Below are 22,554 nucleotides of genomic sequence, written 5' to 3'. Positions count from 1 at the left end.
TCTGAAGGACTCTCTAAGCTGTTTACAAAATTTCACAGTAAAAAAAATCTTAAAGAGTATCTGCCATATGTTCAGCATTTTCTTTCCCTTCTTTTCACCACAAATAAATGCTCCACATCTGATTTTTTTTGGGGGGAGGGGTGTAGACATGGTTGAATTTCAGCAGCCCTTGTAGCTTTTAAAGGCACAGAGTTTTTAAGGGGGGAAATAGCAACCTCACTATTGAAGCAGTGTACACTTGTGATTCTAGAAATGCTTGAGAATAAGTTCCATTGAATTCAGTGTCACTTAATTCAGAGTGAAAATACAGAAAACTAGGCTGCAGAGATCTAGATATTACTTTTCAAACCCAGGGTCCGTAATGGCAGCCCAATTTTAATAACAAAATGCTTTATAGAAAATCTATTGTAATTTTTGATCTTGAAGTTTGGAGGAATGGTCACTTCTTCTAAATTAAAACCTTCATTAAAATGTTTTGGGCAGAGCAGTCTTTAAATTAGGCAAGGAAAGATATGTCACTGTTACTCCAAAGGAATACCATATCTTATAATTGCTCAGCAAAGAATGGAAAGGCACACAATCAAAAGATGGCATAAAAAAGACATATCTGCCCTGGCACCACTGCCATAGCCCATCAACCAGGGACTATGCTAGTAATGACACCCACATACTCTTCATACATGGGGGGGGGGTTCCTAAATGGACCCACAACAATGGGGATTTGCACCCAGCACACTCACAGCATGCAGAAAGGCCACTTTGTGAGTCTTTTACAGTTGAGGAGCAGGATAAAGGTAAAGGGACCCCTGACCATTAGGTCCAGTTGTGACCGACTCTGGGGTTGTGGCACTCATCTCACGCTATTGGCCAAGGGAGCCGGCGTACAGCTTGCGGGTCAGGTGGCCAGCTTGAAAAAGCCGCTTCTGGTGAACCAGAGCAGCACACGGAAACGCCGTTTACCTTCCCGCTATAGTAGTGCCTATTTATCTACTTGCACTTTGGCGTGCTTTCGAACTGCTAGGTTGGCAGGAGCTGGGACCAAGCAACGGGAGCTCACCCCATCGCAGGGATTCAAACCGACCTTCTGATCGGCAAGCCCTGGACTCTGTGGTTTAACCCACAGCGCCACCCGCATCCCTGGATACAAATGTTTTAAATAACATAAAGGTGACACACAGCAATACTCCAGCTCCACCAGTGCCAGAGGCTTAACCAGAAATAAGGCCACTACCGTTAGTTCCCTTAAGAACTTCTGAAACTCCTCGTAAACACTGTGTTCTGTTGGTATATCTGAGGCACTCCATCAGTGTATTTTTCATGGCAGCAGCATAATTAGCATTCAACTGGTATAGAAAGTCTTTTAACAATTGTTTTGGCCTCTTAGCCATCGTATCCCAAATCTAGGACGGTATCTGAAGACGTGTGCATACACACACAAAATCTCATACCAATGACAAACTTAGTTGGTCTCTAAGGTGCTACTGGAAGGTTTTTTTTTATTTTGTTTCCACTAGGACAGTGTTGTTGATGACAGAAATATGGTTGGAAAATGAGGGGGATTGTAACACTGTGGAAATGATGGTGAGGCTTCTTCTTAAAGTTCTCTTTTCATTGTGCAGGGCAAGAGTGTTCTCAACAGCAAACTCTCCAAATTATACAAGCCCCATTTCTTTCTTTGAAATGGAAGGCAAAGTAGACAATGACCTGTAGCCAGGGACAGTGCACTTTCTGAACAGATTAATTAGCATCCCAAAGGTCTTCCAGAAACAACAATTCCCTGGTGGGGGAAGAGGCTGTAGTGTGGTTTGGACAGTCCCCAGTTGGTGCTTTCATGAAGAAATATAAGTGAACAGGGACACAAATCTTCTTAATGCATCCAACCCTCCAATCCACTTAATATGAATTGTTTGTATAGTGAATTACTAGGGCGCCATCTGCACTATACATTTAAAGCATTATCACACCACTTTAAAGAGTCATGGGTTTCCCCATTAATCCTGGGAACTGTAGTTTGGGAAGGATGATGAGAGTTAGTAGGAGACCACCACCTGAAACTACCATTCCCAAAGCAGCATAACAACCAATCCGCCTTCCCAAGGGCGTCTGGGAATTCAAGCTCTGTGAGGGGAAGAGGGATCTTCTAACACCCGTAACAAACTGCAACCCCCAGGATTCTCTAGTGGAAGCCATGGCTGTTTAAAGTGGTATGATTCTGCTTTAAATGCATATTGTAGGTGCAGTCTAGAAGAGTTGCAATCCTATACAGTACAGGCTAAATTGGCAGTATATCTGGCCGAATATCAAGGCATTGGGGTTGCTGTCCTTCAGGGTGAATGTTTCCAATCCAACCCATCAATTTTGAAGTTACATGGCACACTATGGGAAGCGCCGTAGCTCACCTGTAGAGCACCTGCATTGCATGCAGAAGGTCCAGATTTACTGCAGTCCCTGGCATCTCTAGGTAGGGGTGGGGAAGACCCTGCCTGAAACCCTGGGTAGGTGCTACCAGTCAGTATAGATGGACCAATGGTCTTTCTCAGTATCAAGCCGCTTCCTATGTTTCTATATACATAGTCCTTCCAGGTATCTGTTTGTTTTTGGGACTGGTGCTGTTCATGCATGCAAGCTTTTCTCAGTCTCCACATTACATCACTGGCATCAAAATGTCAGCCTATGCATCCATCCCCTTTAAGATATACCTGATAAGTTACAAGCCCTGCTGTTAATGACCCGTTTGCAATATTAAGCCCCCATCTAGAAGCAGCCATACAGAAAGACAGACAAGCAGAGAAGCCTGCAGCCATCAGTGTATGAGCCAGAAAACTCTGGCTTCGATTAAGTATGGTGAAAGCCTCAAAAGGAGAAAATGAGAGATGTAAAATACAATTCCAAACTAATCAAACAACTTATATCCTGGCAAGAAGCCATTATTCAATTAGAGTTACAACTACGGTATAGTCTGTGCAGCTCATGTCAGAAAAAGATATAGCGTTATAAGCATTTATTTCTGCTCAGCAAGATATGAACTTTCTCTCCATGTATAGAAGCCCATGTCTTATGTGTAAGACAAATTTATATTTACACGGTGACTCAACGTTAGCTGCAAGTCTTTGGCTCTGCAAAACAGCTCAGTGCTGTTTTCTTCAAACCCCCAGAACCCTTGCACCTGTTTTGGTTACATCCATCTTTTGTTTTTAATGCGACAACTAGTCCCGAATAAGGCATCTGTGTTCAATGACACTGAATCACTCACCTCTATTTTTGTCTGTATTGCAAATGTATGAATGAAAATCATTAGGTCAGTGCTGTCAAGGCAGTATACAAGCTGCGAGGAATGATGTCCATGTGGGAAGCACCAAATGGTATTAACAAAGCGATCCTATACATACAGTATGTTACTGCAGGTCTGGAGTTTTGCCCCACTACACTGGTGAAATGGTCACTGAACCCAATGCCAACTCAGAATGTTTGAATGTTTTCCACTCCTACCGAGGTTAATGGGAGGGAAATTTCTCCTCCCAGTGTCCTCCTATACTTCTGGTTATGTTAGCGAATCGAGGGAATTCTGCTTCTGCAGCTGCTTATGTATTGCTGGTATGGTATCATGCTATGTTAACCTTTGTAACTTTCTTCCAATGAAGTGCTAAACTGGCAGCATGGGAGTTTCCTGTGCAAATGTATCCTAAAAGTACACATGCACATATTATTTTATTCTGAGTAATAACAGAGAATAACTCCTCTGATAATATCTTTAGCTCCCATTTTATTTGCTCTCACACACTTCTAGTCAGATATAATTATTTCCACATTGCATCAGTACAACGCTATGTACACTTCATGGATGGCTATTCCAGATTCCCATGCCATGGTTTTCAGAATAGTCTCTCTTCTCCCTCTTCCATGGTTATTTGCTATTTTATCTCTCAGCCCTTATAATTTCCCCTCTACTTATTTATTTTTCTTTATGTCTTTACCATTTATGTCTTCTAATTTCTTACTCCCTGATTTAGTTAAACACATGGAATAATTTTATCACCTAGAACAGGGTAATTGCTGTGAATGAAGAATAGAAAGGTGGCAAGTTATTTCAGGGAAGCTATTTAGGTTAAAGAATGTGATCTTGTACAGGTGACTCTAGGGGTGAATCTTGGTTAACACACCAATTAAGATACACCGAAATCTCTGTAGATTATGAAAACTTTAACCTGGTGAGTTCATGTCCAGTGTGTGATCCAGCTGTTAAAGACACAGCACCTTTGTCAGGAAAAAAGGGATAACTTCAGTGTGCCTGGCCAGACTGTCAGTATTTTGCAGGAGGGATTCAAACACAAACTGGGTAGCACCTTAAAGACCAACTAAGTTTTTATTTTGGTATGAGCTTTCGGGTGCATGCACACTTCCATCAGATACGTGGGAAATTAAGGTTTGCATAATTAAAGTAGATTAGAGTGCTCTGTTGACCCAGCACCACAAATCCACTTTTTTAAAAAAGTGACTGGCTTTTAGCAGTTAGGAAAGTGACAATGAAATGTATACAAAAGTGTGGAATAAACAAATGATTAACAGGAAGACAGTAAACACCACACAAGCAAATCGGGAAGAATGCTCAATGTCATATAATCTTTCTACAAACAAACGCCTGATAAAGATAAGTACATTCTTACTGCTGTCTAAGCTTTGTGCAAGCAAACCAGAATGAATGTTCAATAAAGAGGTACGGTAATATGGAGGAACTCTTAGTGAGTCACTGAAGGTATTCTGTGTACCCTTGAGTTTTAATTTATTTCCTTTGGACAAAACCTACTCACAAAATTCAAACTGAAGGCCATTGTCCTAAAAATCCACACCAAACTAGATTTTTAAAAAAAGAAAAACCCAATTACAGTTCCATCACTTTATGATTGATGCCAAAACCCAGGATCTTGAAACAATTTCTTCAAAAGCAGAGTTAAAGTGAACAGAACTTAGTACTGCCAAATTCAATATGAATCAAGGATCTTTAATAATTTATATAGGAAGAATTCGGGTGCCAATTCCTTCTCCCATTGTCATGTTCTTGTACATTTAATAGTTGCATGTCGGGCAGAAATTCAGATGATGAAGTTTTTCACATCACTATATGTATCTCAATGCCAGGAAAACATCAGTGGCTGAACTTTTGTCTGTCATTCAGTTGTTAATGGCCTTGTCAGAACCAAAGTTGGCAACCCTAGTGAATGCAAGACTTTGCCAGAATTCAGTTACAGTGAACTTAAACAAGCATTGAGGTAGTGATGTCACAAATATGCCTGTTGAAAATGCTGAGAAATAAGTTGTGAGTTCTTGCAAAATTTTGCCCTTGGGCAAACTGGATCCCTGTGAATCAGAGGCTGAAGAATATCAGGCCACTGGTGGACTCTTTAACCCATTAAATTGCAACAGTTAAGAACCAACACTTGAAAAAGTATTTTCTCCTTTTAATATATATTTTTTCTGAGAAAATGTATGCGATTTTTCTAATTTTCAACTCTCCCCCAACCCCCCAGATGTTGTTGGCATGTGTCTATCTTGAGAGACAATGGGTACACCTCCAGGGATGAAGTCAAACTGCTGTGTTACCAAAACTGAAGTGACGTCCCCAAGAAACAAGCCTGGGCAGTGTCCTGGGCTGCCCAGATGACTCACTGATGTGGTCCAAAGGAAAGCATAAAAATACGCTAAGCACCAGCCTAGCTTCAGGAGTTGCTGGAAGGAGGCATACAAGGCACCACCATCCAATCGTCCTAGGGACACTGCTCTGGATTTGTGTAGGGTTTATTCCTTATCCCTTTCTTCTCCTGTAGATATCCCACAAGGTAGCAGAGATTTAGGATGAGAGATTTCCTTCTCTTAGATAGGCTACCTTCCCAGGTTGACAAGCCCCATCTGCCCCACTTCTACTCTACAGCATGTGCAGAAACTGCCTTCTTGACCATTGGACCTACTAGTGGACTCAATCTGCTGGAGTATGCAGGGGAAGTCCCTAACTCACCGAGGGTTAGCGTCCCTAACCCAGTTGAGCCAGCCAGTTGAAGTAATTTCCAGGGTGTGGCTGCTGTTGCAAGCTTGTAACCTCTAGGAACCACAGGTGAAAGTTGAGGACAGGGTGGGGACTAATGGTGGACTAATTACCCCAGAAGGAGCACAGCATGTTCCCCCACCAGAGGTACTACGCCTCCTCTAACACTCCATACCCCAAATGCACTTTGCAGAATTCCTGCCATTTTTGCGGTGGTCACCATCTTCTGCACACCCACCCCACCCCAACAATAGCCCAGGACAACATTAGGTCTGGGACATTGTGGAGGATGGAAAATGGGGTATTTTGGGGAAAGTTTTGTTGGGAGTCTTTGCTGTTGTTGATATTATTTTTTGTATCATTATTTTTGTGTGGAAATTGCTCAGTTTGGTTATGCAGTTTTTGATGTGTTTTATTTATTTTTATGACTACTATGCTACATTTGTAACTATGTAAATGTTTTCATATTGTAAGCCGCCCTGAGCATTGTTTTAACTGTGGAAAGGTGGCATACAAATAAAATGATGATGATGCTGATGACGACGACGATGATGACGATGAAAATGGGTAATGAGACTGCTATTGCCACTTGCAGCAGCGGCACCCAAACATTTAGTAAAAAGGAAAGAAGTTGTGTGAAGGCATTCCAGCTTTTAGTTGAGTGGGTGCTGCATTGTTGTTCTGTGCTGCTGTTTTGTTAATTTTGTTGTTAGTTGGTTTTGTAGTTTTTATAATTTTAATGATTTTTTATTATTTTCATATAATTTGTACTTGTTTTAATTGTGCTGTTTTTATAATCCTCCCTTGGACCATTTGCTGGAGGGCAGGTTGTAAGTAGAATAAATAAATAAACCTCAACATTGAGAAACAGTTGGCCAGTTACTCCTTCCCTTGGATAAATTATTTGAAATACCCACTTCTGCCCCATTTCTCTGCCTATAAGCATGGCAGAGAATTTCAAGGTGTAACTTGTGGTTGGTTCTAGTATTTTTATATTTTTCTCAAATAATGCAACCTGTAACATCCTTTTTCGGAATCAGGCTCTTAAACCAATTATGTGCAGACTGATAGACTTACAGATATGAAAAAAGCACTTACAAGTTATTAAATGTTCAGGAAGCTGAGACAGACAAAATTAGAGATAATTGATCATTTAGTTTCCATTGTCAAAAGCGTTTACACATATATGCAAGATCACTTTTCATAAAAATCAGAGGGAAACTTTTGTAAATCCCATACTACTCTTATTCCTAAACACTTCTCTTTCTCTATGATGTATGTGTGCATGCATACACACACACTCACATCTTCATCTAACTCTGCTCTTCTCATTAGGGAATAATTTACCATGTAGGCCCTTTTTACATGTTCAGTGGAGTAAGTCAAGATTATGCTCACTCTGTCCCCTTTTCCAACCCCACATTCCCCTGGAGGTGTGAATAGAGTTTACATGTGTACAAATTGTACATGCCTAAACTCTTTCTGTACTGTTGTGAAAACTGCAAAAGACAAGATACAGTTATGCCTGAGATCCTGCCCCCTCTTACATTCATTCAGTGTATACGCCAAGGCAATTTTTTTTTATGTATTTGTTTTGTAGATGGGATGGAAGCTTTAAAATACTTTAGTTATCAAAATCTCACTTCTGAGAATGATAAAATCAGCTGCTAGAAGATGGATCAGATATGTGGGCTGGGGGAAGGCATTTCATGAGCTGCATTCATTAAAGGTGTGTGTGATCATTTTGCCTTAATCATCCCAACCAGAACTGAAGCAGCTCAATTCAGGGAGATTCAGGAGAAGCAGAACCGGCTCCATGGTGACATCTAGAGAAGAAGAAGAAGAGGAGAAGGAGGAGGAGTTTGGATTTCATATCCGCTTTATCACTACCCGAAGGAGTCTCAAAGCGGCTAACATTCTCCTTTCCCTTCTGAGAGACTTCAAAGAAGTGTGACTAGCCAAAGGTCACGCAGCAGCTGTATGTGGAAGAGTGGGGACGTGAACCCAGTTCCCCAGATTATGAGTCTACCACTCTTAACCACTACACCACACTGGTGTAGTGAGTGAGGAAGTGGAAGCAACCACTCAAGTCCAGTCATTTAGCTTAACCAGTAGAGACTTAATCTCAGGGCTGTGGGTTCAAGTCCCACATTGGGTGAAAGATTCCTGGGCGGTTGGACTAGAAGACCCCCGTGGACCCTTCAAACTCTACAGTTCTATGATTCATCCCTCCTGCCCACCTGCTGCCAGATGGTGTAGTATAGAGAACATAGGAAGCCCAGCATACTGCCTATGGGGAGCCCAGAAGCAGAGACTGCCTCTCAGCTGCCCTCTGCCTCTGGGTGGTGCAAGGGTGGCACTGGGTGTGCTCAGTGAGGAGGTAGTGGGTTAGTTACTGGCAGAAAGAACTGGGCAAGTGATTGCTGCCGGCTGCTGCCTCTCATTGCTTGCACATCCCTAGCAGCAGCACCCAGATGGAAAGGACAGGTGGGTGAGAGGCAGCTGCTCCTTCCCCCGGCCACCCTCTTGTGCCATGTGTCATAAGAGAAACCATGGTCAGAGAGGGGAACATGTCTGCGAGAGAGAGAGAGAGAGAGAGAGAGAGAGAGAGAGAGAGAGAGAGAGAGAGAGTATGGGCAGAGGTAGTTGCTTGGACCATGAAACCGATCTTCCCTGCCCAGGGGGTGAGCGCAGGAAAGGGATCAGGGCAGCCACTCTTTTTCACTCTTTCCTTCCCCCCTCCAGAAGTGGCAAGGCTCAGATCAGGGAGGGGGGGAGAGGAGAGGAGGTTAGAGGGCTTCCTGGCGGGTATGTTAGAGAAGACACAGTGCAGAGTTAAACTGTGGAACTCCCTCCCACAGGAGGCAAGGACAACTGCCAACCTAGATGGCTTAAAGAGAGGATTAGACAAATTCAAAGAGGAGAGGGCTATGATGCCTATGCCTCTACAGTTGGATACCAGCTGTTGGAAAGGACAGGAGGGGACGGTGCTCTTGTGCTCCCATCCTGCTTACTGGTTTCCCACAGGTACAGTATAGGACTCAACGCCCAGCGGCTGAGGTCCCTTCATCCCCCCCCCAAAAAAATCTGAGGGGGCTGCCCCCCAAGTTGATTCAAATGGGGGGCCTGCGTCATGTGATCGATTATGTGGGACGGGGCTTACCTGCCCCCCTATTCCAATATTTTATTCAAGTTGGCACCGCTGCCCACAGGCACCTGGCTGGCCACTGAGACCAGGACGCTAGCCGAGCCGAGCCATGGTCCCGATCCAGCACGCTCCTCTGACGTTCCTCTCGAGTCCCCCGCCCCTGTTTACAGCCTCTGCTACAGCGCAGGCGAGCCCTGGGCTGCCTCCTCCCCGGCAGCAGCTCTTCCTTCAGGAGGCAAAAGAAGCGGCCGCGTAAAGGCGCGCTTGCTTGCCCCATACGTGCCTCGCCTCACGTGTAGCTCTCGGGCCCTCCCGGCCGCGTTTCCGCGAGCGCCTCCGCCACGCCGAGTCTCGCCTGCCGCCAGAAAGGGCCCTCCCGCGTCCCCCCAGTCAGCCGAGCGCCAGCGAGAGCTTCTCCCGCCGCTCGACAGCAGCTGCCTGCGGAGCGGAGCCGAGCAGCAGAACGAGGGGGGAGGGCCTGTTGGGCGGGAGGAGGCGGGGGCGGGGGCGGGGAGCGCGCGCTGGGCGCCAGGCGCTGAGTGGACGGCTCGAGACGGCGGCGCGTGCAGCGGCGGCGGCGGCAGCAGCAGCAGCTCCTCCAGCGAGAGGCTCAGTGGGCAGCGTCGCGCTGCGTTTCCACAAGCAAGAAGCTGAGAGTCCGGAGCGGCGGCGGCGACGGGGTTGGCGGCAAGGTGACGGAGTGGGCAGCGCACGCTTTCCCCCTTTCGACTCGCGCCTTTTTCCCTCTTCTTATTTTTCTCTTTTTTTGTGGCGGGGGACCGGCTTCTCGCCAAGGGAGCCTTCGCTGTGGAAACCCCCCCCTTTCTGTTTTGCGTGGGGAGGGTGCGGGCGTCTGTGTTTTGGGTGCCTTCGGGGGCTAACCCGCCCTGGCGGTGTCTCTCTTCTCTCCCTCAGATGCTCAAGGTAGCCGCCTTCGCGTGTGTGTGGGCAGCCGCTTGGTGCAGTCAGGCGGTGGTAGCGGCGGCGGCGGCGGCAGCAGCAGCAGCAACGGGCGCCGGGGGCAGGTCAGACAGCGGCAATTTTCTGGATGATAAACAATGGCTTACCACTATCTCCCAGTATGACAAGGAGGTTGGACAGTGGAACAAATTCCGAGACGTAAGTGTGCCGTGCTCGCTTGCTCGTCCGCCTGCCTGCCTGATCCTTCTGCCGGCGCTGCTTCTCCTCCTCTTTCCCCTTCCTCTATCTAATTTCTGCTTACCTGGGTTTTCGCTGCGGGCGCGATCACCTTTCCTCTGCGAAGAAGTTCTCCTGCGCTTTTGTGTTCCTGTTTCGCGAAAACTGGCATGGCTCCCTCGCTCCTCTTCCCCGATGCGAGCAGACTTTGTTTCCCCTGCAACGATCTTCATTTCCCACTGGCGGGTGCTGTGATGTCTGAACTTTTTTTCTGGGTGGTGTGGGGAGATGTAAAGGGTTTTATTATTATTATTATTATTATTATTATTATTATTATTATTATTATTATTATTATTATTATTATTTGGTTCCCCACCCTTCCCTTCCCCGCATCGCCTTGAGTGTAAAAAGTGCATCCCCACTGTGGGGAGCTTTCTCGCTGCTGTTAACTGAGTAGTGTAAGGATCCATCCGGTGTCTTAATGGACCCTTTAAAAGAACTTGAAAGTCAGAGGGGGAGGGGGGAGACACGCAGACAATGCTACTTGGGGAGACATGGATGTCTGCGAATGAATAAAAGCCCTGATTGATGGTGATGGGCTGCCTTGGGGGCGGGTGGACTTTCCCACCCCATGCCATCTCTCTTTGTGCACGTGCAGGTCAGAAATATATAATACATAATGTTGGTCTTAAATGCTGAGAACCAGGCGATGGAAATGGTGATGAAAAGGCAGGCTTTTGCTGGATGCAAGGGTGGGGAGGGGAGAGAATAGACATAGAGGAGGTTAAGAGTCATAACTAGAAAGGAGAGTGGGATTTTTTTAAGGGCATGTGTTGGTCCTGTCTTTAACCCATAGTTCGTGGGAAAGTTCCCTTTTGATGGAAGCAAGCTGAATTTTCTCTGGCTGGCTGCTGCTGGAGTGTAGCTGCTGCTATCTTGTCATCTCCGTCCTAGTATTCTGTATTCTCTAACTGGATGAGGAGGATGTGCTTGAGTTACAGTTGCAGCAGTGCTTGTTCACCCCATGGAAAGCAGCTGAGTGAGTTTGGAGGAACATGTATGAAGCCAGGGTCAGATTAGAAGCTAGGTAGGGAATGCAACTTCTTTCTTTCTCTTCTCCCTCTCCAACGCCCCACTCACTTTGGGGCCTGATCAGATGGAGCCCAAGCAAGGAATGTGCTAAGTGAGCCCCAAATCTCACACTTGGGCAGGTCCAGTCTGTGCAGAGAATGCTTCTGAATGAATGGCTAAGGGAGAATGCTAGTACTAGTTGGAAAGCATCGCCAGTCCCTTTAAATCTCCTTGCTCTATCCTTTTCAAAAAGTTATCATGAGACTAAATATAAATTCTTAAGAAACAACACATGTGAATGCTTTGTCATACTTTTTGTGAATTTTTCTTAACTTAGGCTGAGACACATAAAGGTTTGCAGTGGAGACATCTTTGATCTGTGCAGCTTGATGTATGTTGTGGCCTGCGAAACCTTCTGTATAATTGGAAGCAAGTCCTATGTTATTCAGTAAAACTTAGTGCCAAGTTAGTGTGCATTGTATTGCAGCTTCAGTCTGAATATTTACTAGTGAGTAAGCTGCATTGGACACAGTGGGACTTGCTTCAAAGTAAACAAGCATGGCATTGCATTGTTTAGAATCTTATCTCCTTAGAAGCAGTTGAATGATAATTATCACCATTTATTTAAATCTTACTCCTCTAAAAATATCTAGTTCATGCTTTGGAAACTCTTCTCTACGGTTGAATTTTTTTTAATGGGGAAATTTTTTTTTTAAAAAAAAAAGTGTCGAAGTTTTCTTTCTCGAGCAAGCATACTTTGGATTGCCATTGTTTCTTTACTTTGAAGAAAAGCAATAGTTGAATGCTACTTAATTTTTTGTATGCATGTTAATAACTTTGGTTTTAAATTAAACTCCCCCCCCTGAATTACTAAAAGAGAGAGACTGCATACAGTAATATTTATTGGTCATGGTCCCTACACTTGAGTCACTAATACTACAGTATCTTATGACAAATTGTCCATGTTTCATTAGCACTTAATTCTTTGCATATTGCTCTGTGCTCTATACTATTCTGTTTATCACTTTAAATAAATATTTTTGAAACCTCCAGCAAACTCTTCTCTTCTGCTTAAAGTTGCCATAAAGCTGGCACCCCAATAATAAGAGCAATTTCATCCTTTAAATAAAATGAACATGTTTTGGCCCCTCTTTGGGTTCTAATGGTGGTCATAAAAATGACAGAGAAATGAGAGTAGACAATATAGGATAGGGTCCTCACTACTGTTTTACTAGTAAGGATAGAAAAGCGTTAAGTCAAGGGCATGCCATCTTAAGTTGATAAATCATAAACAATGGAATGTCAGAGGTTTTCTGGAAATAAGTTAATCTCAAGCAATAAGGTATCATTTTCTGTATTTGAAATTGGAATAGGTTTTCTTGGCTTATGGATAGAAAATACTAATTTCTGAGTTAGAAATTTACCTTGCTTCAAAGTATTCAAGGGGATTGGTCACTGCTTACATCATATGTTTATATGCTGAGCTCCATGAACTTTCTAAGAAAAAAATGCATGGGAATGGGCTTTGGATTAATAATCAGCATCTTTCTGAATTTGTTTATAGTGAAAGATGGATTTTGTTATATAGCCATATATAGCTATAAGTAAGGAGTATTGAGTATTGTGGGTGTGATAATTAATTGAGGGTGCCTATTACCACTGCAGTGGAAAGTTGCAAAACTTACAGTGGTGCTGTAGGCTGATTTTATCTGTAGAAACATTTTAGTTAGCAGCTGAATTTTCAGTAAGCCAGTGTGTCTCTTTGAATGAATGAATGAATGAATGAATGAATTGAAAAGTAATTCTAAGTGAACTGTTAATAAGCATCCATACATCATGGTTTCAAACTTCTACCACAAATTGCATCACATACACTTTAAACTTTTTTGATTTCCTTGACACTAGAATTTCTATCTCCTCCCTCTCAAAAAGAGAGAAAAAATTTTTTCTTGAGACTTTTAACGGGTCCCTTCAATAGTTTGTCTGTATATGTGATTTAATCTGAAATCATAAGTTTTTCATGCTATTCCTTCTGCATTCTGTTAAAAAATGCATTCTTCCTTAATGTAGAACTGGAAGCTTGAGATTTTCCAGTTCAATAGTATGTGATTATTGTAGGATGTGGGGCTAGTGTCAAATCATTGTATGATATATCCATGAAGACTGCAATCTTGTGCATATTTAAGTGTAAGAATCATGTAACCTACTTTTGAGATGGTGTGCATATGATTACGCTGCTCATGTGTTAACTGATACTTTCAATGCATTATCCCATAAAACTGAATAAGTAAATGCATTGTTGCATTTTGTCCTTGTTGGTGTTGTGTGTGGTATTATTGGGATATTAGCCAGTTGTTTTTTCTGTATCTGAAACAAACAAACCTGTTCTAAGTATTTGGAGAATACTCCCTATTGAGTCTTCCGATAAAATGACCTGATAAAATGACCTGGTATTGTGTCTTTTTAAAATATGGGTTGCTAACCTGTGGCCTTCCAGGAGATGTTAGTCAGCAGTTCTAATTTTATTTCATCCAATTCTACAATTCTTTTATCATTGGCTGCACTAGTGGGGGTTAATGAGAGTTGTAGTCCAATAACATCTGGAGGACCACAGATTACCCATACAGTGGAACCTCGGTTTATGAACACCTCGGTTTATGAATTTTCGGTTTATGAACACCGCGGACCCATCTGGAACGGATTAATTCATTTTCCATTACTTTCAATGGGAAAGTTCACTTCAGTTTATGAACACTTCAGTTTATGAACAGACTTCCGGAACCAATTACACCCATGCTTCAGTTTATGAACGCTTCAGTTTAAGTACTCCGCGGACCCATCTGGAACGGATTAATCCACTTTCCGTTACTTTCAATGGGAAAGTTCGCTTCAGTTTATGAACGCTTCAGTTTATGAACACCGCGGACCCATCTGGAACGGATTAATTCATTTTCCATTACTTTCAATGGGAAAGTTCGCTTCAGTTTATGAACAGACTTCCGGAACCAATTGTGTTCATAAACCGAGGTACCACTGTATAAAGAAATTTCAGAGCACTAGTGATTCAATCCTATATCCACTTATTTGGGAGACATCCCCATTGAACATATGACTCTTTTGTGTTACCTGGGCACAATTCATGTGGAAGAACTTTCTCCATCACAGTAGATTCATAAGACAAACTTCACCTGTTGAATGTTTTACTGTGCAGCAGCTGTTAAGGGCACAGGAGACTCGATCATGAAAGGATGTAGTGATCCTATCAATGCTTACCACCAACATCTGGATTTATTGTAAACAGAGTCTGCATATGTTCATTTTTCAAGGAGAGCTTGTGCTCAATACATAAAAGATGGCATGATTCCACAATCCTGAAACAACTAATTTTGAAGTAGTAGCTGCTGATATCAAAGTGGTTGACTATTTAGGAATATTCTGAAATAATTTAAGGTTATGGTTACAGCTGCCTGAGCTTCTTAATACAGCCTCAGCAAATAGGTGGTGAAGGCCTGGGAATACATTTTTAATACCTTAATAATATAAAAAGTCTTCCTTTATTCATGTCCACTTCTGTAGAACTTTGTCCCCCCCCCCCAGTGTGGAAAGGATTTAGAATGTTTAAACAGTTTTAAAGTGTGTGACAAGCAAGCTTTCTGTAAAATAGGAAAAATCCTATCTCTTTCAGAGGTAATTCTGGTGTGAAAAGAAGTATTTAAAGGCTTAACTTAGAGTTAACTGACAGGATTGATTAATGTGTAAGATAATGACCCTGACTTCTGGCTCATTGGCTCAGCTTTCCAGAAGTGATTTAGAACACAATGGAAGAGAATAGAGAGCTGTTCTGAAATAATTGTCCATAATCGGGGAATGTCTTAGCCCAGCATTGGCTTTACACCATGTTGTTGCAACTTTGCCTGATGTCTTATAATGTTGGCATTACATTAAATTGGATTTTTCACCAAAATGATATCCATGGAATGGTGTAAATTTCTAATAATATTTAGTACTTTATATGAAACTTAACATGACATTTCTGCTTCTTAAAAGACATGAGTTCTCTTGTGACAGTCCAGAAGAAAGTTATTCATCAGCTACATTGCAAAAGCCTTGTGTTACCCTGAAACAGTAGAAAATTTATGTGTTGGGAGTATGTACTGACTTTGTGCTTAATTCCAGAAGACAGTGGTCATATTACAGGGTAGAGAGGCAATCCTGATGATATTTATACTGAAAATTAGCTTGATGGAGGGTTGAAGAGGCAGTATTATTTGGAAGCTTGTTCCCCACAGACATCTGAATCTGGCTTCATGACTGAGCTGAGATGTGAAGCTAGGACACCTAGCTCTTAACCGTGTTACTACACCAGCTGTTTACATTAAGTAAGAAGGGTGATAGAATCTGGAAGGATAATATTCTTGGAAAATGAAATGGACACGGCTGACAACTGACTGACTCTGGTCTTCTAAGTGTGACTCTTATCTGGAAGGTTCCCACAACACAGCAGGATTCCTCAACTGTCAAAAGTTGCCCACCATCAACTATACAGAAAGCTAACACAATTTCCCCAAAACTGGAATAGCCTTGATCAACATTACCTGGCAAAGTGCTGATCTTGCCCAATAAGAAAGCCAGATCCCAGCCTGAAATTTCATATTTTCTTGCACTCCAGATGCTGATGTAGCAACTCTGCCATAGTTTTACCTTTTACTCTATGGTACAATTGCATCTTATGCAGGGGCCTAGTTCTGCGTATACAGTACACAAAAATAGCATACTGTATCTCCAAATCCTTGGAGCCACCCCGTGGCCAGAGAATCCCTGGAGTCCATGTACTGAGCAAGCCTTGCCCAACAAGCAAGTCGGAGCAAATAGGTGGTAAAAGCTGAATATAACCCCAAGTGGATCTGGTACAAAAAGAGCTTTTAAGCTCCCTGCCTCGCTTGGATTTAGCTTGCAGTTTCTGCCTTCAACGATGTATGGTTGAAATTGTGCAAGTGAAATGCATTTAGGATGCAGGCATGCAGTACTCTCTTCCTAACTGAGGTTTGCGGAACAGCAGTCAAGGGAAAGCTACAATCCAGCAAGAAGCTCCCAGTGATGTTATAATGGCCAGAGAGTGTCAACCAGGACACACCTATTTATTTATTTTTTGTGGTGGTTGACTGCAGAGATTTCAGGATGGCATCCAGTAGGATTTATCGGACTGTGCTGTACTGATCTGTTCTTTGTAGGATAAGTGCAGGGTTTTCTTTTCTTTGGTTTTGACTACAGTGGTACCTCGGTTTATGAACACAATTGGTTCCGGAAGTCTGTTCATAAACTGAAGCGTTCATAAACTGAAGCGAACTTTCCCATTGAAAGTAATGGAAAGTGGATTAATCCGTTCCAGACGGGTCCGCAAAGTACTTAAATTGAAGCGTTCATAAACTGAAACATGGGTGTAATTGGTTCCGGAAGTCTGTTCATAAACTGAAGCTTTCATAAACTGAAGCGAACTTTAAAAGTAATGGAAAGTGAATTAATCCGTTCCAGATGGGTCCGCGGCGTTCGTAAACCGAAAATTCATAAACCGAGGTGTTCATAAACCGAGGTTCCACTGTATAGCCCTATAGTATTTGTACATAGAGCTGCCCTTCCCCAGTCATCTCTCCCAAGTTAAACCACAGCTACTACCGTATGTTTCTCAGATTTGTTGCTGAACCATGAAAATCTATAGACTGAAGAAACAATATATACCCTCCGGCAAGGAAACAGAGTCAAGGTCTGAAAGTAATTATTGATGAGCCTGTTGATTACATGATTCAAAAGAGAGTATCACATGGTAAACATAGTTGGTTTTCATTTTTAAAAAAAACCCAAAAACAAACATGGAACATCTCATGGGATTGATAGCCGAGTAGGCTAGCCACCTAACTTGGGAGAGCCTCCCATTTTCTTTTCTCTTTTATATAGACTGGGGGGTAAATGTCCCACAGCACAAGTAGTTCTGTAATTTTTCTTTTCTTTTCTTTACAAAGTTGCTTTTTTATGCTCGGGGCTTTGGCATATGCTATAATATTCCTAGTTTGTACATCAATAATTCTGTTGCAGATTATAGACAAGAGCAACTAGAGGAGAAATTCTGAGGTGACTGAAATATAAATTAACTTAGAAATCTATCCTGTCTTTATACATTTGTCTAGTATTTGTGTCCTGCTAATGAATTCTTATTAATCCCTGATTACCTGTTTGACCTCTAGAGTAGTAAGGGGGAAAGAAACAGTTTAGTCAAATTGCATGTAAGTAGAATGGTCTACTTGTAAATGAAAAGTAGGAAAAGAAAATGTTCAGGTTGGCTAAGCGATCTTTTCTTTGGTCTTGGAAAGCATTACGTTGAGAGAAGCTGATTATACTGCTGGATTTTTCAGAGTTAGAAGAACATTAATATGCTCTTCTTTAGATTGGCCCTTGTAATCTTAGGTAAAGTAGATAACTGTTTCATCTTGTCTTTATCGCCTTTCTCTGAACAAATAATCTTTCTTTTACTTGCTGCAGGTGATTTAGTGGATATGGATATCTGCCATTAGTCTTGTCTTATGTCTTTAATCTTATTGGAATTGACTTTTGCCATCTGTGCCTATTACACTGCAGCTATTATAAATAGTTTTGTGATGTATGAATAGGAGGTGCCAGCAGACTTTCTTCTTGTTTTATATATAACTTGAGGTGGAAAAATCTGGAGACAGAAATCATGTACAGCATGGTTTTAATGCTCAGACTGTTCTGTTTCTTCTAAAAAGGGCAAGGCTTTCTCTGTTCTGCTTCTAATACCTGAGCCAGAAGACTATAAACATTGGTATTTGAATACTATGTATTATACTCTTAATGTGTATAATACATAGTATTCAATGTGTATTTTGTGTAAACTGCCTAGAGGTTTTTACAATTAAGTGGTATACAAATGACATTAAATCTTTGTCTTCATTTCATAGCTGGTAACATAGATTGCTGATAAGTGTTTTTAAGAGGGCCGTTCTATATACAGTGGTACCTCAGGTTACAGACTCTGCTAACCCAGAAATAGTACCTCGGGTTAAGAACTTTGCTTCAGGATGAGAACAGAAGTCACGCGGTGGCAGCGGGAGGCCACATTAGTGGTACCTCAGGTTAAGAATAGTTTCAGGTGAAGAACGGACCTCCAGAACGAATTAGGTTCTTAACCCGAGGTACCACTGTAGTGGTACATGTGCCATGTTTAGCTCACCTTTTCTAAGCTTTCACCTATGAGTCACTTACCTATTTCTAATCTTGTAACTTGGTGATCTTGTTATCAAATCCTTCCATAACATTTCCTTCTTTATTTCTGCCTTAAGTGTTTAGTTTCATAAATCTGTATTTAGCATGTAAGCAATACACCTGTTTAGTAATAGTTTGCATCTACATAGTAATTGTTTTGTGTGAAGTGGCTGTCACTGTGCCCCTGGATTTTTTAAAAAAAGATTTATCACATGTACACAGTACCTGTCAGTCGAGGTAAGCTTTTCAAATGGTAATCTTGTTACTTAACTGCCACTTCAACTAATCAGGTAAGTTGGCCCTTTGTTAGCATGGATTCCTTATGCTGCTGACAGCAAAGAGATTCGTTTTGAGAATTTTATTCTGCTTATGCAATTCAATTCACTAAGGCTTGTTAGCACCATGTGATTGGTGTGTGGTGGGGGTGGAAGTGTTAAAACTCCCTGGCTTTTCCAACCCTTGTTTAAAAGCGGTTTGTGTGGAAATGGGCTTTTGTGCATGAATGTCCTTTTGGCTATGATCCAGGCCATGCAAAAGGTTGCTGCGCCCTGCATGCACCTTGGGGAGTGCATGTGGATGGCTTCTGTACAGTGAAACTCATGGTTGGTGCAACTGTTAGGAGTATCTGTTATGAATGGATTAATTTCAGGTACTCTCTCACCTTGCAGATGATTAGCAGTAGCAGCACTAACCATCTTTTTGAGGGAACTTCATCTTTGGGAGTGTGCACAGAGCCTGCTGTTGTCTGCAAGGAGCTCTAGATTGTCTTTGTCTGGTGCAGCACATACCGGTAGCACACAATCAGGGCAGTCTTGAGCAGGTCGGGTGCCCTGGTGCTGAGGCACGGAGATCACTCCGGCACCCCTGCCCTCGCAGCGCGCAGCACGGCTTCCACGTGGCTTTGCCGTGCAGCCCTGTGCCACCAGGACTATACCTAGAGCCGGCCCTACACACAGTTGATCAACAATTGCCAGCTGGTGTCAGAAGCAGAATTCACTACTGGTGGCACCAACTAAAGGTTCCTAATAGCTTTTGGGGTGACATTGACCTGGTCATTTGTGCTCTGTGTGACACACACCCATGGGAAATAACATTCTTATAGCTTTATTGTGTGCTGTAAGATTCTTAAATGTCAAATGATACCCTTATCTATCCATCTTAGATGCTTTATGATTTTCATAGCAAATTTACTAGAGACAACATGTTACACTTACTAGCTGTCATTCCAAAACTCCTCTTACATTTGGTTATTCCATAATTTAAGGAAGTACTGTAACTTCTTAGCTTTTCTTTTCTTCAGCATTTGCTTCCTGTGAAATCCTACTAAAATATAAGGAATCCATATGTTTATACATAGGATTAAATATGCCATGAAAAAGTGATCAGTGACTTTGGCTTGATCTTTCCCTTGCTATATTTACAAACTTCTTGCAGTTCTCTGAATAATTGCAGATTAGAATATTGAATGTATTAGTTGAGCAGGAATCATTCATTTCATTTTGTCACTTTTTGTTAAACTTTTGTTTAACTCTGATCTTGCCACAGTGTTAAGTGGAAAGCAATTGTAAATTTGCCTGCAATTTAAGTAAGTCTGGGTCAGAGATATTCTTCTATTGGAGATAAGTGCTAGCCTTTTAAAATCAAAATCAAAATCATGAGACTTGTTTAATGCATTTGTAAATAATTTTCATATTAATTATTAAAATGTCTCTACCACCCTTCGTCCAAGGATCATATTCAGTTTACAATATAAAATACAAAAATACATAAGGTAATACTGCAACAGACAAAAACAATATCCCCCTGTAACAGTAATGCTTTACATGTAATATTAATGCTTTTGGTTGCTATATGCAATATAAATTATTTACAGGATGGTGGCCCACATTGATAGGCTGCAAAAGTGTGATAAGTGTCATTGCCTTGCATAACTTAGGTTTTCTTAAGGTATATCATATTTGTTGTGGTACACCTGCTCAGCAATTTTTAATGATGCTCAGAGTTATTGTTATGCATCATGGATTCTTAGCTTTAATGGGACCCTTGATAAGACTCTCTACCCTGTTTCTCATATTTTAAGGCATCCCCATAAAATAAGCCATAGCAGGATTTTAAGCATTCAAGGAATATAAGCCATACCCCGAAAATAAGACATAGTGATAGGCGCAGCAGCAATGCCGGCCGCGGCAGGAGGAGGAGGAAAAAAATAAGACATCCCTTGAAAATAAGCCATAGTGTGTTTTTTTGAGGAAAAAATAAATATAAGACATGTCTTATAATATGAGAAACACGGTAGTAATTCAAAATAGAACCTTTCCTGCTTTTTTATTTTGTTCTCAGTCCACTAATTATTGCTCCCATATGTGCCACACTGAAATAAGTGTGAAGCAGCATTGCTTTGTGGATTAGAATATACATCAATAAAATGATGATTCTGCACAGAGTGGCAAGTGGAGCAAATACAATCTCTTTTGACATCTTATTGCTAAATGTTGGGCACCTAGATTTGCAGCTTAGGTTTCCTGGCAGCTGAAATAATTTAGGATGATGTGCCAATTATTATGTTTTGCTCTGTTGTTGTTCTGTAGATGTGCTCATCTGTCCCAAGATTCATAAACGTCACTATCTTTGATGTGGTGCAATTCCTGTATTTATTCTCAATGCTAAAACAGGCCTGGCCTGGCATAGAAGATTGTAGGACTGGATTAAAGATTAGTACATCTGCAAATGGGTAATATTTGCACCAACTTTAATGTAAATTTCGGCTAGAATGCAAAGGTTGAACACAAACAGTGAAGCCATGAGGAATGATCTCACCTAATTTTTTATTTAGTACTGTTTAAACTACAATTTTGTCATTTTAAAAATGTTGCTACATTTAAAAAAGGTTTCATAATTTTTCACATAGCATAAGCAATTAGTTCTTCCTTCGTGTCTTTCTTGCATTCCCAACTTTCTGTCAAGCTGAGGCAATGAAAGAAGTTCATTATCCTCCTTGGTTTATTTCTCATGCTTCTGCCATCCACATTGTCCTAATTCTTCTGTTTTAAAATTATCCTGAGGGAGTGGTTGGCATAGAGCAGGGGTGGTCAACTCCCAAGAGACTGCGATCTACTCATAGAGTTAAAAACTGGCAGTGATCACCCCCCCCTTCGGGGTTCTGGTCAAATTATTGAGTTTTTTCAGGGTAGAGGTAAAATGTTGAGCTTTTTTAAGGGGAGGCACAGTTGTTCAGCTTCTTTGGGAGAACCATTGATCAACCGCAGATGGCCAGTGATCTACCGGTAGATCACAACCTACCTTTTGGACATGCCTGGCATAGAGGAAATACAGGGTAGTGTGTTTGTCCTAGATCTGGCTATTTAGAAAGCACAAAATGGGCTGGGCTAAAAAAGCCTGCATGGCCTGAGGAATTTGTAGTTAAGATTATGTTGAGTTCTGAGTGCACTCCTCCCCTCCTAACATTGCTAACATATTCTGAACAAATGGCTATTTTGCAATCTTTCTTGTTCCTCTTCTTTTCTGATGTTTTAGTCCATTAGCCTCATTGGCAGGCAAAACCAAGTTTGAATTTTTCTGCTTTTATTGCTTTTGTGATCAACTTTCTTGGGTACTCTTGTAATAATAAAACAATAGCTAAGATGCCAGTTTGAGAACTCTTTGTTACCTGAAATATATAAAGAAATAAAAAAAAGTCAGTCCAACATGGCTACCTACCTGAATCTTTGTTACCTTTTAGTGTTCAAAATGGACTGTGCAAATACTCATTGAAACCAGCTTGTGGTAGATGAGCTGTGCATGCACACATTCCTGAGGAAAGACAGCAGACACTTTTGCAATTGTAAACCGAGAGTCATGTGATAAATTCTCACATTATTGGAAGAGT

The 22,554-nt window shown here is 41.8% G+C and overlaps 1 protein-coding gene across 1 annotated transcript in view; it reads left to right on the top strand.

Moving 5' to 3' along the window:
* Positions 1–9,756: 9,756 nt before the first annotated feature.
* The window catches only part of SPOCK3 (SPARC (osteonectin), cwcv and kazal like domains proteoglycan 3), a 116,264-nt gene continuing 103,466 nt past the window's right edge, over positions 9,757–22,554 (top strand). The window contains exons 1-2 of the mRNA XM_035113977.2: positions 9,757–9,877; positions 10,101–10,304. Of these exons, the coding sequence (XP_034969868.1) occupies positions 10,101–10,304 (204 nt within the window). The 5' untranslated portion in view covers positions 9,757–9,877. The remainder of the gene's footprint in view (positions 9,878–10,100; positions 10,305–22,554) is intronic.

The sequence above is a fragment of the Zootoca vivipara genome, chromosome 9 (genome assembly GCF_963506605.1).
Source record: "Zootoca vivipara chromosome 9, rZooViv1.1, whole genome shotgun sequence".
Lineage (NCBI taxonomy): Eukaryota > Metazoa > Chordata > Lepidosauria > Squamata > Lacertidae > Zootoca > Zootoca vivipara.
This window is presented reverse-complemented; position numbering and strand designations above follow the sequence as displayed.